This window comes from Macaca fascicularis, chromosome 10 (assembly GCF_037993035.2).
Source record: "Macaca fascicularis isolate 582-1 chromosome 10, T2T-MFA8v1.1".
Lineage (NCBI taxonomy): Eukaryota > Metazoa > Chordata > Mammalia > Primates > Cercopithecidae > Macaca > Macaca fascicularis.
Genome location: NC_088384.1, coordinates 28507300 through 28524949, shown reverse-complemented (window position 1 = coordinate 28524949; position 17650 = coordinate 28507300). Strand labels below are relative to the sequence as shown.

The following is a 17650-nucleotide window of genomic DNA, read 5'->3' as shown; positions in this document are numbered from 1 at the left end:
CTGAGCAGGGAGGGACATGGTCGGGTGTGGGCTCCAGAAAGCTCACTCTGGCTGCTGTAGCTGGGGGGCCACACATAGGGGTGATGGCGAACCCCTGGGAAGGCCTGGAAGCCACAGGTTTGAGTGCTGGGATGTGCCATGCAGGGGCCCAGTGGATCGGGGTGCCCGGGGAGCTCCGCGGCTACGCCGAGGCCCACCGCCGCCATGGCCGCCTGCCCTGGGCGCAGCTGTTCCAGCCCACCATCGCCCTGCTCCGAGGGGGGCATGTGGTGGCCCCCGTCCTCAGCCAGTTCCTGCACAACGGCTTCCTGCGGCCTTCCTTGCAGGCGTCAACCCTGCGGTGAGCCCCACATGGTGGCCCTGGGCTCCTGGGTTCAAGGCCACATCCTGTCTGGGCCCAGTCCACACCCCAGCTCTGCCTCAGTCCCTCCTACACTGGAGGATTGACCCTTGGGGTGCTGGGGACCTTAAGGCCCAGACAGAGAGCACTTTCCTGTTTCAGTTTATGGCCTTCCGGTCCCCTGTGGCACAGCCTAACTCGGGTGAGGCTGGGGGGAGTTTGTCGCCCAAGTGCTAGGACTCCACGGTGTGGATTTGGGCTCTGCCACCAGCCCTGGCCCCGGCCTCCTCCTCCCTCTCTCTGGCATGGCAGGAGGGCTTCAACTGCCATTGTCACCCGCCCCACCCAGCCCACTGTCAGCCCCTCCCAGGAGTGAGGAGATGACAGGCCCTAGGTGGACCCAGGCCCCACTGGGAAATCTGCCCTCCCTGGACCAGGGCCATGAGCGGGGTGGGTGGTGTCAGTCCCACCGCCTCCTAGGGAATCTGTCCCCCGGTGTCCACCCTAGTGCCTCGGGACCCTGGGTCAGGGCACCCCCACTGTAGGGTCCTGAGGACTCCACCCACGAGAGCCCCGAAAGAGTGTGGCTGCCTCTAGGACCTGCCCCCACCCTGAGGCTCCCCCCATCCCCCAGCCAGCTCTTCTTCAACGGGACAGAACCCCTGAGGCCTCAGGACCCACTCCCATGGCCTGCGCTGGCCACCACCCTGGAGACCGTGGCCACAGAGGGTGCAGAGGTCTTCTACACGGGGAGGCTGGGCCAGATGCTGGTGGAGGACATTGCCAAGGAAGGTCAGCCTCCTTGAGATCCCATGCCCTGTCCCTGCTGGAGGAAGAGCCAAGTTCTGGGCACTGGGGGTTGAGGGCAGGCTCCTTCCCAGGCCCTGAGGGAGTGCTGGAGGTGCCTGGGACCCCGAGAGGTCATGCACCTAGCTCTGCCAGCCCAAGGACCCCTGTGGTCCAGGACCTCAGAGAGCAGAGCCTGCGGGTTAGAGCCAGCAGAGGGGCGTTACTGATGGTCACAACAGGCCTGGGTAGCCGAGCTGACCGTTCTCACAGGCTCTCAAAGGCCAGCTCCCTCTCCCATCTTCCCCTTCACCTCCCCAGCCTCTCTGCCTCTGGTCTCTGTCCACCCCTCCATGCTTGACCCCAAGGAGCCGGTCCTGAGGCCACCGCCTACAGACCAACCATCACCCTCTGTGTCCACAAGGCTAGAGCACGAGTGGGATCCCATTGTGTGACCTGACACCAGTGGCTATTCCTCCCTGCCTCAGTTTCCCCATCTGTTCATGGAGCCCTCTCCGTCTCACCCCAGGGAGCCAGCTGACGCTGCAGGACCTGGCCAAGTTCCAGCCCGAGGTAGTGGACGCCCTGGAGGTGCCCCTGGGGGACTATACCCTGTACTCACCACCGCCACCTGCAGGGGGTGCCATTCTCAGCTTCATCCTCAATGTGCTAAGAGGTAAAGCCCCTGCCCAGAGCCCTGGCCCCCCACACCCGGGAACTCAGACTCCAAGCCCAGCCAAGGCCCAGCTCAGCCTCCTCCTCCATAAACCGGGTTCACAGATGCACAATGTGAAGACCGAGCTGTGTAAACCAGTCATGATGGTGGGTTTTAGAGCTGACCTCCAGCTCCACCCATACGTGAGGCTTTGCTGAAGGGTATGACATCGTTTGTCCAGAGTCCTCCTCCCCCTAGGTGACCAGTCCCAGACTCAGAAGCAGGTGGGCTGTGTGGGTGGTGGGCTGCCCATCACGGACATGCACCTGGGGGAGCAAAACCAGCCCAGCCCAAGGCAGCCTGCAGGGGGTTCTGGCAGTGCCAAGGCCTGGGGCTGTCTGCGCTGGCTTAATATTAGTGTCCTGTGTCTGCCATTACAAATCACCACAAGCTTGGTGGCTTAAAATAACAGCAATGTGTCCTCTCACGGTTCTGGAAGCCAGAAGCCCGATATCTAGGTGTCCACAGGGCTGCATTCCCTTGGGGGCTCCAGGGGAGAGTCTGTTCTTTGCCTTGTTGACCTAAATAAAAAACAGAACAAGGCTGTTGTTTCTTTGAACAATATTCAGAGAAAATGATGTTTATTCCAGAGTAGGCATCGCGGTGGGAATACCCACGCTACGGTAAACTGTGTGTGTGTTCAGGGAGGTGAAGGAAGACAAAGGTTCTCAAAAAGAAAATGAGGAAGAGTATATAATTTTTTTGCTTATAATCAATGATAATTTATTGTATATTTTATTTTTTTCATTGCATTGTTATTATTATTATTGAGATGGTGTCTTGCTCTGTCACTTAGGCTAGAGCACAGTGGCACAATCTCGGTTCACTGCAAGCTCTACTTCCTGGGTTCAAGCAGTTCTCCTGACTCAGCCTCCCAAGTAGCTGGGATTACAGGCATGGGCCACCACATGCCGCTGATTTTTATCTTTTTTTTTTCCTTTTTTTTTTTTTTTTTTTGAGACAGAGTCTTGATCTGTCGCCCAGACTAGAGTGCAATGGCATGATCTCAGCTCATTGCAACCTCTGCCTCTCAGGTACAAGCGATTCTCCTGCCTCAGCCTCCCAAGTAGCTGGGATTACAGGTGCCTGCCATCATACCCGGTTAATTTTTGTATTTTTGGTAGAGATAAGTTTGCCATGTTGATCAGGCTGGTCTTGAACTCCTGATGTCAGGTGATCCGCCCACCTCGGCCTCCCAAAGTGCTAGGATTACAGGCTTGAGCCACCATGCCCAGATGATTTTTTTCTTTTTAGTAGAGACGGGGTTTCACCATGTTGGCCTGGCTGGTCTTGAACTCTTGACCTTAACTGACCCACTTGCCTTAGCTTCCCAAAGTGCTGGGATTTCAGACGTGAGCCACCTCTGCCTGGCTATTTTATTTTTATTTCATTAGTTTTGGGGGAACACGTGGTGTTCGGCCGCATGGAAAAGTTATTGAGTGGATGACTTCTTTTTTTGAGATGGAATCTCACTCCGTGGCCCAGGCTGGAGAGCAGTGGCATGATCTTAGCTCACTGCAACCTCTGCCTCCCAGATTCAAGCAATTCTCCAGTCTCAGCCTTTTTTAGTAGAAATGGGGTTTCACCATGTTGGCCAGGCTTGTCTCGAACTCCTGACTTCAAGTGATCTGCCTGCCTCAGCCTCCCAAAGTGCTGGGATTACAGGCATGAGCCACTGCACCTGTCCTTTAGTGGCGATTTCTGAGACCTTGGTGCACCCATTACCCAAGCAGTACACACTGTACCTAGTGTGTAGTCTTTTATCCCTCATCTGCCTCCCACCCTTCCCCTTGAGTTCCCACGGTCCATTATAGCATTATCCCCCCGAGACAGAGTCTCGCTCTGTCACCAAAGCTGGGGTGCAATGGTGCATCTCGGTTCACTACAACCTCCGCCACCTGGATTCAAGCGATTTTCCTGCCTCAGCCTCCCAAGTAGCGCCTGCCACCACATTTTTTTTTTTTTTTTTTTGTATTATTAGTAAAGATGGGGTTTCACCATGTTGGCCAGGCTGGTCTTGAACTCCTGACCTCAGGTGATCCGCCTGCCTTGTCCTCCCAAAGTGCTGGGATTATAGGTGTGAGCCACCATGCTGGGCCCCATTATATCATTCCGTTTTTTTGGAGATGGAGTTTCACTCTTGTCACCCAGGCTGGAGTGCAACGGTGAGCTCTCAGCTCACTGCAACCTCCACCTCCCGGTTCAAGCGATTCTCCTGCCTCAGCCTCCCTAGTAGCTAGGACTACCCGTGTGTGCCACCATGCCCAGCTAATTTTTATATTATTAGTAGAGATAGGGTTTCATCATGTTAGCCAGACTGGTCTCGAACTCCTGAACTCAGGTGATTCACCCGCCTTGGCCTCCCAAAGTGCTAGGATTATAGGCATAAACTACTGCGCCTGGCCCAGTATATTGTTTTTATTCCTTTGCATCCTCATAGCTTAGCTTTGGTATATAAAGCTAAGCTTAGCTTTGCGTCCTCATAGCTTAGCTTTGGTATATAACTGTTTTGGGCTTGGCTTGGTAGCTCATGCCTGTAATCCCAGCGCTTTGGGAGGCCAAGGCGGGCAGATCACAAGGTCAGGAGATTGAGACCATCCTGGCTAGCACAGTGAAACCCTGTCTCTACTAAAAATACAAAAAATTAGCCAGGCATGGTGGTGGGCGCCTGTAGTCCCAGCTGCTTAGGAGGCTGAGGCAGGAGAATGGTGTGAACCCAGGAGATGGAGCTTGCAGTGAGCCGAGATCATGCCACTGCTCTCCAGCCTGGGGGACAGAGTGAGATCCGTCTCAAACAAACAAACAAACAAACAAAGAAAAAACCGTTTTGAAATGATCATCTTTGGTTACTGGGATGCATGGAAAAGTGATAAGGGTGGCACTAGTCTGAGGCTGGACAGGCCACTCCTGGGCAGATGTCTTTGCAGAAGTATTTTTTGTGTAAGGTTGTGATGGCCTTTGTGTAAGATTGTGAGTTGTTTGTTTTTTGAGGCAAGGTCTTGCTCTGTCACCTGGGCTGGAGTGCAGTGGCACTGTCAAGGCTCACTGCAGCCTCAACCTCACCTCAATCCTGTCACCTCAGCCTTCCAAAGTGCTGGGATTACAGGTGTGAACCACCACATGTGGCTGCAGCTCTATTTTGACAATTTTCACCGCCTCTTACCACTTCCAGTGGCTGCCAGCATTCCTTGGCTTGTGGCTGCCTCACTCCAGTCTCTGTCTCCATGGTCACACTGGTTTCTCCTCTGCTCTGTGTGTCCTCTCCTCTGTGTGTCTGTCTTACAAGTACACTGTGATCACATTCAGGGCACATCTAGATAACCCAGGATCATCTCCTCCTCTCAAAATGTTTTACATACTTTAGGCTGGGTGTGGTGGCTCATGCCTGTAATCCCAGCACTTTGGGAGGCTAAGGCGGGTGGATCACTTGAGGTCAGGAGTTGGAGACCAGCCTGGCTAACACAGTGAAGCCCCATCTCTACTAAAAATACAAAAATTAGCCAGGCATGGTGGCATGCGCCTGCAGTCCTAGCTACTCAGAAGGCTGAGGCGAAAGAATCACTTGAACCCAGGAGGTGGAGATTGCAGTAAGCTGAGATCGCGCCACACACTCCAGCCTGGGCGACAGAGGAAGACTCCTCCAAAAAACACAAAAAAGGCGGGGCATGATGGCTCATGCCTGTAATCCCAGCACTTCGGGAGGCCAAGGCAGACAGATCACTTGAGGCCAGGAGTTTGAGACCAGCCTGAACAACATGGCAAAACCCTGTCTCTACTAAAAATACAAAAAAAGAAAAAATTAGCTGGGCGTGGTGGCGAACGCACGTAGTATCAGCTACTCAGGAGACTGAGGCACAAGAATCCCTTGAACCTGGGAGATGGAGGTTGCAGTGAGCTGAGACTGCACCATTGCACCCCAGCCTGGGCGACAGAGTGAGACTCTGTCTCAAAAAAAATCGTTAACATACTTTTCCACTTAAGGTATTAGTCACTCTTGTGCTATGTAAGTAGTATCCACAGGTTTTGGGAATTAGGATGTGGGTGGAGCTCTCTGGGGAGGGGGGCAACATTCAACCCTTTACATAGGGTGACCCCAACCTGTGCCCCGACCCCTCTCCAGGGTTCAACTTCTCAGCAGAGTCTGTGGCCAGGCCTGAGGGGAGGGTGAACATGTACCACCACCTTGTAGAGACGCTCAAGTTTGCCAGGGGGCAGAGGTGGAGGCTGGGGGACCCTCGCAGCCACCCGAAGCTCCAGGTGAGGTTGCTGAGGTTGCTGGGATTGGGGGCTGTCCTCCTCCCTGGCTTAGGACTTAGCATGAAAGGAGGGTCAGGCCCAGCAGGAGGAGGTTGGAGGGAGATGTATGTGGTTCTAGGCCAGGGCAGGACTGAAAGGGATCCCGGGGTGGCAGGTACGGGGGTCAGATGCAGGAATGGCACCATATCTCAAAGGACCTGGAGGGTGGGCAGAGTCTAGACTTAGCCTGCGCTTGAGGGAGGCCTGGCCACAAGGTAGAGGACAGGCTGGAGGTGGCTCCCATGGGGGCTGAGCTTGTCCTGCCCTTGGTTCTATGGATCCCGCTTGGCCCCTCACTGATCCTGCCACCTGCCCACCCACCCCAGAATGCCTCCCGGGACCTGCTAGAGGAGACCCTGGCCCAGCTCATCCGCCAACAGATCGATGGCCGGGGGGACCACCAGCTCAGCCACTACAGCTTGGCCGATGCCTGGGGCCACGGGACAGGCACATCCCATGTGTCTGTGCTGGGGGAGGATGGCAGTGCCGTGGCTGCCACCAGCACCATCAACACACCGTGCGTGGGGCCTGGGGGAAGGCTGGTGGCCTCACTCCTCCTCTCCTAGACCTGCACTCCCCCAGCCCCATGTCCCCTCACTTGTCCCCATGGGGCAGGACCTTGCTTTTGCCCTTTGTCTCCTCCTCTGTTTCAAAAGAGGCCCCCACCCCTGACATCTCTGGCTGAAAGGCTGCTGCTGGGGTGGCCCCGAGCTAAGACTTACCTGGGAATGGGCGGCCTCACTCAGAAGGGTGCCCTGATATGGGGGCACAGGTGGGTCTTTGGGGACCCCTCCTGGGTGATGCCAGGGAGAGAACAGTGGCTCCAGCATGCTTCGGGGCAGCTGTAAAGTGAGGGGGTCCTGCAAGGTGGGCAGGGCAGGCGGTGTCTGGTGGGAGCCCAGGCTCTGCCTCCACGGCTGCAGCTTTGGAGCGATGGTGTATTCACCACGGACAGGCATCATCCTCAACAACGAGCTCCTGGACTTATGCGAGCGATGCCCCCGGGGTTCCGGCACCACCCCCTCACCTGGTGAGAACAAGGCTTCCCACCCGGGGTCCACAAGGGCTCCCCACCAGGGGAGAGGAGAGAGGGGGCTGGGCTGGGGCTGCATGCTGACCCCTGGATGGGTCACTGCACTCGCTAAGCTGCTGTTTGCTCAGCAGTGAATGGAGACAGGGTGAGTGGAGCTCCCGGAGGGTGCTGGCCCCCAGTTCCAGGCGAGCGGTCCCCGTCCTCCATGGTGCCCTCCATCCTGATCAGCAAAGCCCAGGGGTCGAAGCTAGTGATTGGCGGGGCTGGCGGGGAGCTCATCATCTCTGCCGTGGCCCAGGTGAGTCTGGGGGGCTCTGGGCTCCAGTGTCTCCTCTCTGGGCAGCATACTGTCTGACTCTCCCTGGAGTGGGGATGTGAGGGCTGAAGTAGGGTAGAGGGTACCCCCTTTCTCCCTGCATCCCTCATCTCTCCCCCAGGCCATCATGAACAAGCTGTGGCTTGGCTTTGACCTGAGAGCGGCCATTGCAGCCCCCATCCTGCATGTCAACAGTAAGGGCCGTGTGGAGTACGAGCCCAGCTTCAGCCAGGTGAGGCTGAGGTCCAAGCTGGATGCCTAGGGCAGAGCCCACTCCCCAGGTCCATGCTGCTCAAAGCCACCTGAGAGGAACTCAGTCACTGAGATTCTTAGGCCAGGTACACTTCAGCTTTGGGGGGCCATAGGAGTTGGGGACCTCGATGGGTGAGGCTGTCAGTGACCTCCAGGCCAGTTCCGTGGCCTCCAAGACAGAGAGTAGGGTGTTGTCTACACTGCTCCCAGGCTGAGGATCTCAGCAACTTGGTCTCTCTGGTCTGTCATTGATGCCATTTTTCAGAAGTGAGTTTTCCTAGCTGGGGCCTCTCAGACTCTCCCTCATGGTGACTATTTCCTTGTGTGATTTGTAACTTATATTTGTGACTTTATTTGTAACTTATATTTGTGACTTTATTTGTAAAAGAGGTTGTTTTTCCTGTGGCAGTCTATAAAGTGATTTTCTTCTGGGGCATTGGTGGTAATTTTTACTACAGGTGTGTCCCACCACACCTGGATAGTTTTTATTTTTTTGTTTTTCGTAGAGACAGGGTCTCTCGCCACGTTGCCTAGGCTGGTCTTGAACTCCTGAGCTCAAGCAATCTTCCCACCTTGGCCTCCCAAAATGCTGGAATTATAGGCGTGAGCCACCATGTCTGGCCTACAAACATTTTTTTGATTCCCCACAAAAGCCCAGGGTGCAGCTCCAGGGGCTGAATTATCCTGGTTGACTCCTCCTCCATCCATAGACAGAGACTTGGCTTCCTTGGAGAATCTTTGGGTTGATGGATGCCCTTTGTTATGACCTATTTAAAAGATTGATAGGGCCGGGCACTGTGGTCATGCCTGTAATCCCAGCACTTTGGGAGGCAGAGGCAGGTGGATAACCTGAGGTGAGGACTTCCAGGCCAGCCTGGCCAACATGGTGAAACCCCGTCTCTAGTAAAAATACAAAAATTAGCCAGGCATGGTGGCGCACACCTGTAATCCCAGCTACTCAGGAGGCTGAGGCAGGAGAATTGCTTGAACCTGGGAGGCGGAGGTTGCAGTGAGCTGAGATCGTGCCATTGCACGATTTTTGTTGCCTGGGCAACAAAAGCAAAATTCTGTCTCAAAAAAAAAAAAAAAAAAAAAAAAAGATTGATATCTTTTCAAGGCTCCAAACTTGGTTCCTGAGGTCAGTTCAGTTCAGCTAACTGAGGTTCAAGGTCCTCAAAGCTGCCTCTCCTGTTATGAGATTTCTTCGGTTTCAAGTCCACCTTCCAAGCCCTTAGAACCTGAGAACCATGGACTGGGACCTTAGTGTAGGAACAGAGTGTAGTCCCCAACAGTCTTAGTTTTCACACCTTGAGACTAAGGACCTCAGCCTGTTAGGCTCAAATTCTTGGAGTCTGCAGGCCTCCCTCCCCATGTAGGGTCCTTCGCATGACAGGAAGACCCTCTCAGGGCTCTCAGGTTCCAGGGATCTTAGATATGGAGGATTTCAAGATCCAGGGCACATGCTTTGGAGCCCTCCTCCCTTGACTCTTTTTTTATTTTATTTTTATTTTTTAGGCAGTCTCACTCTGTCACTCAGGCTGGAGTGCAGTGGCACAATCTTGCCTCACCACAACCTCCGCTTCCCAGGTTCAAGCAATTCTCCTGCCTCAGCCTCTGAGTAGCTGGGACTACAGGCATGCAAACCAAGCCTGGCTAATTTTTGTGTTTTTAGTAAAGACGGGGTTTCCTCATGTTGGCCAGGCTGGTCTCGAACTCCCAACCTCAAGTGAGCTGCCCACCTTGGCCTCCCAAAATGCTGGGCTTACAGGCATGAGCCACTGTGCCTGGCCCTCCCTTGACTCTTGACTGAAGGACCTTTGTCCTCGTGAACATCAATTCTCAGGACCTTTCACTCTGAGGACCTGAAATGCTGAGAATTTGGGAGATGACAGTCTGGGGACTGGGATTAATGGAATCCAGTGGCCCACGAACTTAAGGTTCTCAGTTCCCTTGGGGAGTTGGAATGTCAGCTATTCAGGTCTAGGGCTTTCCATGGAGTAAATCCTAAACTCTGGGTTGGAGACTTCGAGCCTCCAAGGACCTTCACAGCTAAGGCCCAGGGACTAGGGTGAGGAGAGTCTTTGATCCTCAGAGTCTTGGAGTTTGGCCAGTGGACTCTGAGGAATGGAGTCTCTGAGCACTGTAAGTCCAGCTTTGGCTTCAGCAGTGAGGATCTTGGCCTTCAAGTCTAAGGACAGTGGGCAATTCTACGAATTGTCAGGCACGGGGAACTTATAGCCAAATGTGCAGGGCTCCAAAGACCTCATTTACCCTGTCAGCAGCTCAGGCCATGTGGCATCACCTGAAGCACCTAGATGTCTCCGGAATCTCAGGCCCTGCGGGGTAAGGTCCCCGGGCCATTAGTCTTTTTTTTTTTTTTCTTTTTTTGGCTTGTTATTGTCGTTGAGACACAGTTTCACTCTGTCACCCAGGCCGGAGTGCAGTGGCGCGATCTCAGCTCATTGCAACCTCCACCTCCTGGGTTCAAGTGATTCTCCTGCCTCAGCCTCCCGAGTAGCTGGGATTACAGGCCCACACCACCATGCCTGGCTAATTTTTGTATTATTAGTAGAGATGGGGTTTTGCCATATTGGCCAGGCTGGTCTGGAACTCCTGACCTCAGGTATCCGCCTGCCTCGGCCTCCCAAATTGCTGGGATTACAGGTGTGAGTGACTGCACCCAGCCAAGTCCTCAGGTCATTAGTCTTTTTTTTTTTTTTTTTTTTTTTTTTTTGAGACGGAGTCTCACGCTGTTGCCCAGGCTGGAGTGCAGTGGCGCGATCTCGGCTCACTGCAAGCTCCGCCTCCTGGGTTCACGCCATTCTCCTGCCTCAGCCTCCTGAGTAGCTAGGACTACAGGCGCCCGCCACCGCGCCCGGCTAATTTTTTGTATTTTTAGTAGAGACGGGGTTTCACTGTGGTCTCGATCTCCTGACCTTGTGATCCGCCCGCCTCGGCCTCCCAAAGTGCTGGGATTACAGGCTTGAGCCACCGCGCCCGGCCAGGTCATTAGTCTTAAATGGTATCTGGAAACACGGGGCCCTCGTAGCACAGGTCCCTGTACTCTAGAACCTCTGCCCCTTTACAGACTGGTAGTTCGTGAGGACCATAGCCCCCGGGCAAGGTACTTGGCATCTTAGGAACAAGCACAAGGCTAGGGCTACTTTGGTCTCTGACTTCCTTGAAGTCCACAAATTCAGGGTCTTGAGTCTGAGCCTGTAGGCTCCCATGCCCTGAGTGTCTCACACTGTGGGACTGTGTGTGCCTTTAGCTTAGGGATTTAATTTCCTTGGATTCATGGGTATTCACGTCCTTATCCTAGCTGAATTCTCCACCAACAGACACCAGAAGGGCCCTAAAGTTGTGGGTTCCTGGGTGTCTAAGGTCTTGACATCGTGTGTTGAGATCATAGGTCTTTTTTGAAATTTTTTTGAGGCAAGGTCTTGTAACCGCGGATTCATCAAGACAGGGAATTACAATAGAGAAAGAGTAATTCAGGCAGAGCCTGCTGGGTGGGAGACCGGAGTTTTATTATTACTCAAATCAGTCTACCTGAACATTCGGGGAGTAGAGTTTTTTCGTGTTTGTTTTGTTTTGTTTTGTTTTTGAGACAGAGTCTTGCTCTGTCGCCCAGGCTGGAGTGCAGTGGCATGATCTGTAACCTCTGCCTCCTGGGGTCAAGCAATTCTGTCTCAGCCTCCCAAGTAGCTGGGATTTCAGGTGTGTGCCACCAAGCCTGGCTAATTTTTGTATTTTTAGCAGAAACAGGGTTTCTCCATGTTGGCCAGGATGGTCTCGAACTCCTGACCTCAGGTGATCTGCCCACCTCGGCCTCCCAAAGTGCTGGGATTACAGGCATGACCACCGCACCTGGCTAGGGTGCAGTGTTTTTAAGGACAGCTTGGTGGGTTGGGGGAAGCCAATGAGCCAGGAGTGCTGACTGGTCAGGGATGAAATCACAGGGAGTTGGCTGGGCCCGGTGGCTCACGCCTGTAATCCCAGCACTTTGGGAGGCTGAGGTGGGTGGATCACCTGAGGTCGGGAGACCAGCCTGGCCAACATGGCAAAAACCTGTCTCTACTAAAAATACAAAAATTAGCTGGGCGTAGTGGCAGGCGTCTGTAATCCCAGCTACTGGGGAGGCTGAGGCAAGAGAATCACTTGAATCTGGAAGGGGAAGTTGCAGTGAGCCAAGATCATGCCATTGCATGCCAGCATGGGTGACAGAGCAGGACTCCATCTCAAAAACAGACACACACACACACACACCGGGAAATCGTAGAATCTTAGGGAGTTGAAACTGTCTTCTTGAGCTGAGTCAGTTCCTGGGTGGGGGCCACAAGATCAGATGAGCCAGTTAATCCATCTGGATGGTGCCAGCTGATCCATCAAGTGCAGGGTCTGCAAAATTTCTCCAGCACTGATCTTAGGAGCAGTTTAGGGAGGGTCAGAATCTTTAGACTTCAGCTGCATGACTCCTAAACCGTAATTTCTAATCTTGTGGCTAATGTGAGTCCTATGAAGGCAATCTAGTGCTCAGGCAAGAAGGAGGTCTGCTTTGGGAGAGGGCTGTTACTGTCTTTGTTTTTTTTTTTGTTTTTTTTTTGTTTTTTTTTTGAGACGGAGTCTCGCTCTGTGGCCCAGGCTGGAGTGCAGTGGCCAGATCTCCGTTCACTGCAAGCTCCGCCTCCCGGGTTCGCGCAATTCTCCTGCCTCAGCCTCCCGAGCAGCTGGGACTACAGGCGCCCGCCACCTCGCCCGGCTAGTTTTTTTGTATTTTTAGTAGAGACGGGGTTTCACCGTGTTAGCCAGGATGGTCTCGATCTCCTGACCTCGTGATCCACCCGTCTCGGCCTCCCAAAGTGCTGGGATTACAGGCTTGAGCCACCGCGCCCGGCCTACTGTCTTTGTTTTAAACTATAAACTAAGTTTCTCTCAAAGTTAGTTCAGCCTACACCCAGGAATGAACAAGGACAACTGGGAGGTTAGAAGCAAGATGGAGTTGATTAAGTTAGATCTCTCACTGTCTCAGTCATAATTTTGCAAAGGTGGTTTCAGTCTTGCTCTTTTTCCCAGGCTGGAGTGCAGTGTCACGATCAAGGCTCACTGTAGCCTCAAACTCCTGGCCTCAAGGGATCCTCCTGCTTCAGCCTCCTGAGTAGCTGGGACTACAAGCACAGGGCCACCACACCCGACTAATTTTTTTTTTCTTTTCTTTTTTAATAAAGACGTGATCTCGCTATGTTGCCCAGGCTGGTCTTGAACTCCTGAGCTCAAAAGATCCTCCTGCCTCAGCCTCCAAAAGTGCTGGGATTACAGGTGTGAGCCACCGGGCCCAGCCCAATTTTTGATTTTCTTGTAGAGACGATGTCTTGCTTTGTTGTTGCCCTGGCTGCTCTCAAACTCCTGGCCTCAAGTGATCCTCCCACCTTGGCTCCCAAGTGGCTAACGCTGTAGGTATGTGCCACCATGCCTGCCTTTTTTTTTTTTTTTTTCGGAGAAACAGGATCTTTCTGTATTGCCCAGGCTGATCTCAAACTCCTGGCCTCAAGTGATCCTCCTTCCTCAGCCTCCCAAAGTGTTGGGATTACAGGTGTGAGCCACTGTGTCTGGCCTCAGTGTCTAAATCTTGAGAAGCCATGCCCTTCATCGAAGGCCCCCTGAACTCAGATTTGTACTTCAAGGCCCTGGTGTCCTTGGATCCAGAACAGACATGAACTTGCATCTGGAGGTCTTCAGGCCTGGGTGGTGTCCTTCATACATAGTCCCTGGAGGCTGACCTTGTCCTCTATGGGCCTTTAGATCTCTTCCATGCTCCCATCAGGTCCTCCCCTCTTCCTGTGTCTTCAGGCCCTCTTCTTCTCAGTCTTGCTTTTTGATCATTTTTCTCATTTCTTGCAGAGGCCCCTCCCTTCGGGAGATGGGCTGAGCTGCCCTCCCCTGTGAACCTGCTTTCTCTCCTCTCCAGGAGGTACAGAGGGGACTCCAAGACCGTGGCCAGAACCAGACCCAGAGGCCCTTCTTCTTGAACGTGGTCCAGGCCGTGTCCCAGGAGGGGGCCTGTGTGTATGCCGTCTCGGACCTGAGGAAGGGTGGGGAGGCCGCAGGCTACTGAGACACTGCTCTGCCCAGAGCTGAAGTCTGGCCCCACCATGGGTCCTATGTCCAGGCCGGACATGGCTGGGGGACCAAGTACTCCGGCAGGATCTGGACCCCTGGCAGGGGAGTCCAGCTGAGAGTGGAAGAGGTGGCAGGGACCAGCTGGGCAGATGGGAGGCTGGGCCCCGTCCCTGACCCCCTTTCCCAGAGCCCCTGGTGGCCCTGAATGGGCCTCTCTATCCCTCCTCAGGCATCTTGCCTGGGGCCACTCTCCCACCCGCTCAACCTGTATATCCTCCAGTTCAAGATTAAAGAAGAGGCGGACAGTGGCCTGATTCCATGGTTCTACGTGGGGGAGGGGACCATCGGACAGTGCACAGAGGGGTGCCTGCACCAGGCTCCTATGGTTCTCCACACTGCACCACCATGGAGGTGGGGAAACTGATGCTCGCAGACCAGCCGAACCTCAGCCAGGCCACCCCTGGACAGAGACAAGCGCCACCTCTGCCTCCCCAACACCTCACCACTCTGGTGGCCAGGACTCAGCAGCCTGACTGGCCCCAGTCCTGAGAGCTGGTTAACTGAAAAATCACACAATTCACAAATTTGGAAAAGATACTTTTTCTTTCTTCTTTCCTTTCTTTTTCTCTTTCTTTTTTTTTTTTTTTTTTTTTTTTGAGATAGGGTCGTGCTCTGTCGTTCAGGCTGGAGTGCAGTGGTGCAATCACAGCTCACTGCGCTCTTAACCTCCTGGGCTCAAGCCATCCTTCTGCCTCAGCCTCCCAAGTAGCTGGGACTACAGGTGTAACCTGGCCAATTTTTACATTTTTTTTTTTTTTTGTAGAGACAGGGTCTTGCTATGTTGCCCAGGCTGGTCTTGAACTCCTGGTCTCAAGCCATCCTCCCTCCTCAGCCTCCCAAAGTGCTGGGATTATAGGTGTGAGCCACTATGCCCGAAAAGATTTTCTTTTTTTTTTTTTCCTTCAACTTGTATTTTAAGTTCAGGGGCCCATATGTAGGATATGCAGGTTTGTTACATAGATAAACACGTGCTTTGGTTGTTTGTTGCAGAGATCAACCCATCACCTAGGTATTAAGCCCAGCATCCATTAGCTATTCTTCCTGAAGCTCTCCTCCCATCCCCCTGACTTTCTTTCTTTTTTTTTTTTTTTCCTTTGAAACAAAGTCTCACTCTGTTGCCGAGGCTGGAGTGCAGTGGCACAATCTCAGCTCACTGCAACTTCTGCCTCCCAGCTTCAAGTGATTCTCCTGCCTCCGCCTCCTGAGTAGCTGGGATTATAGGCGTGTACCATTGCACCCAGCTCATTTTGCATTTTTAGTAGAGATGGGGTTTCACCATGTGGCCAGGCTGGTCTTGAAATCCTGACCTCAGGTGATCCACCTGCCTTGGCCTCCCAAAGTGCTGGGTGATTACAGGTGTGAGCCACAGTGGCAACTTTATTTTTCATAAAGAGTTACAACCTGCAGGGTGGCCATCCACCACTTTCAAAAGCATAGCCTCTGGCAGAGACCAGAGACAGGCACTTCTTTTTTTTTTTTTTTTTTTTTTTGAGATGGAGTCTCGCTTTGTTGCCCAGGTTGGAGTGCAGTGGCGCGATCTCAGCTCACTGCAAGCTCCGCCTCCCGGTTCACGCCATTCTTCTACCTCAGCCTCCCGAGTAGCTGGGCTACAGGCACCCGCCACCATGCACAGCTAGTTTTTTTTTGTATTTTTAGTGGAGATGGGGTTTCACCATGTTAGCCAGGATGGTCTCGATCTCCTGACCTTGTGATCAGGAGATAGGCACTTCTAAGGAGGAGAGGTTGGGGCAGGAGCTATATGCTGAAGGGGTTGGCTAAACATACATATTCAACAGGTTACAGGGAGAGCTATGAATATTCATGAAGGCAGTCCTGACACGTGTATTGAAAGAACATGCATGTGACATAGGACTCATGTTCACTGTAGGACGGAGATGGTGGAGACTTAATATTAAAATGTATTACAGGCCGGGCGCGGTGGCTCAAGCCTGTAATCCCAGCACTTTGGGAGGCCGAGATGGGCGGATCACAAGGTCAGGAGATGGAGACCATCCTGGCTAACATGGTGAAACCCCGTCTCTACTAAAAATACAAAAAACTAGCCGGGCGAGGTGGCGGGCGCCTGTAGTCCCAGCTACTCCGGAGGCTGAGGCAGGAGAATGGCGTGAACTCGGGAGGCGGAGCTTGCAGTGAGCTGAGACCCGGCCACTGCACTCCAGCCTGGGCGACAGAGCGAGACTCCGTCTCAAAAAAAAAAAAAAAAAAAAAAAAAAAAGTATTACAAGGCCAGGCACAGTGGCTCACCCCTATAATCCTAGCACTTCATGGAGCCAAGGCGGGTGGATCACATGAGGTCAGGAGATCGAGACCAGCCTGGCCAACATGGTGAAACCCCAACTCTACTAAAAATATAAAAATCAGCCGGGCATGGTGGCGGGTGCCTGTAATCCCATCTACTTGGGAGGCTGAGGTAGGAGAATTGCTTGAACTCAGGAGGCGGAGGTTGCAGCGAGCCAACATGGTGCCACTGGACTCCAGCCTAGGCAACAGAGTGAGACTCCATCTCAATAAAAATAAAATAAAATAAAATAAAATAATTACAATTAGGCTCCATCTGTCGAAAGATCTTTTCAGGGCCTGAAGGCCTGCAAGTGAGCAGCCTCTGAAAACCAACCAGAGCAGTTCATGGTCAATGATCTCTTATCAGGCGAAAGTTACTGACATTGGTCTCTTGTCCAGTCAGAGCTGTAGTTATGGCTGGAAGAACAGGGGGTCAATAAGTCGGCATCCGTGAGCTGGATGAGCCGCCAAGTGCATTAACGTTGCTTCAGGCCGGTGCTTGTTTAGCTGCTGGAGAAAAAGGAAAGTTTCCTTGCTGTTAGAACATAGCTTATTCTTTAAGTGCGGGGCGTATGAATTAACCCTTGCCTGGCTTGGCCTTGGGCCCTCTTTATAATTTGGTATCTTATTGCCACAGAATCTGTTCTGTCACTTTTTTTGAGACAGGGTCTGGCTCTGTCACCCAGGCTGGAATGCAGGGCGCGATCTTGGCTCACTGCAGCCTTCGCCTCCCTGGCTTAAGTCATCTTCTCACCTCAGCCTCTCAGGTGGCTGGGACTACAGGCACAAACCACCATGCATGCTGCCATACTCAGCTATTTTTTTTTTTTGAGACAGGGTCTCACTTTATCACCCAGGCTGGAGTGAAATGGTGCAGTCTCAGCCCACTGCAGCCTCGACCTCCTGGGCTCAAGCCATCCTCCCACCTCAGGCCCCCAAGTAGCTGGGAGTACAGGTGTGCATCGCCGCGCCCGGCTGGTTTTTTGGTTTTTTTGTAAAGATGGGGTTTCACCATGTTGCCCAGGCTGGTCTCAAACTCCTGGCTTCAAACAATCCCTCCTGCTTCGGCCTCCTAAAATGCTGGGATTACAGGTGTGAGTCACTGTGCCTGGCCCTCATCCATGTTTTGAATGAAGTGATTCTTTGTTGTGAGGGCCGTCCCCACACTGTAGGATGTTGAGCAGCATCCCGTGCCTCAGCCTGTGTGATGCGGTAGCACTCCCCACCACACACACCCACTCATGACAACCAAAACTGTCTCAAGACAGTGCCACATCCCCCTGGTTGAGAATGGCCGCTCTAAACCAACAGGCCCCTAACTTCCATAAACAGCTTTGCCAGCTGCAGGGCGGGTACATGGCGCTCTCTGGGGATCTCGCTAGAGGGATCTGGGACTCCTGCCCCTCACTGGTTCCTGGGAACATCGGCTGT

The 17650-nt window shown here is 53.2% G+C and overlaps 1 protein-coding gene across 22 annotated transcripts in view; it reads left to right on the top strand.

The window, feature by feature from the left end:
- The window catches only part of LOC101925950 (glutathione hydrolase 5 proenzyme), a 28159-nt gene extending 13993 nt beyond the window's left edge, over positions 1-14166 (top strand). For 2 of the 22 annotated variants that reach the window (XM_015444529.3, XM_074004213.1), the window contains 9 exons: positions 145-340; positions 979-1132; positions 1656-1802; positions 5962-6098; positions 6464-6654; positions 7061-7167; positions 7299-7468; positions 7608-7718; positions 13707-14166. In XM_015444529.3, coding sequence (XP_015300015.3) covers positions 145-340; positions 979-1132; positions 1656-1802; positions 5962-6098; positions 6464-6654; positions 7061-7167; positions 7299-7468; positions 7608-7718; positions 13707-13853 — 1360 coding nt within the window. In that variant the 3' untranslated portion in view covers positions 13854-14166. Of the gene's footprint in view, positions 1-144; positions 341-974; positions 1133-1655; positions 1803-5961; positions 6099-6463; positions 6655-7060; positions 7168-7298; positions 7469-7607; positions 7719-13639 lie in introns of all 22 variants that reach the window. The other 20 variants (XR_012418946.1, XR_012418947.1, XR_006690168.3 and 17 more) reach the window with 20 other exon arrangements.
- The last annotated feature ends 3484 nt before the right edge of the window (positions 14167-17650 follow it).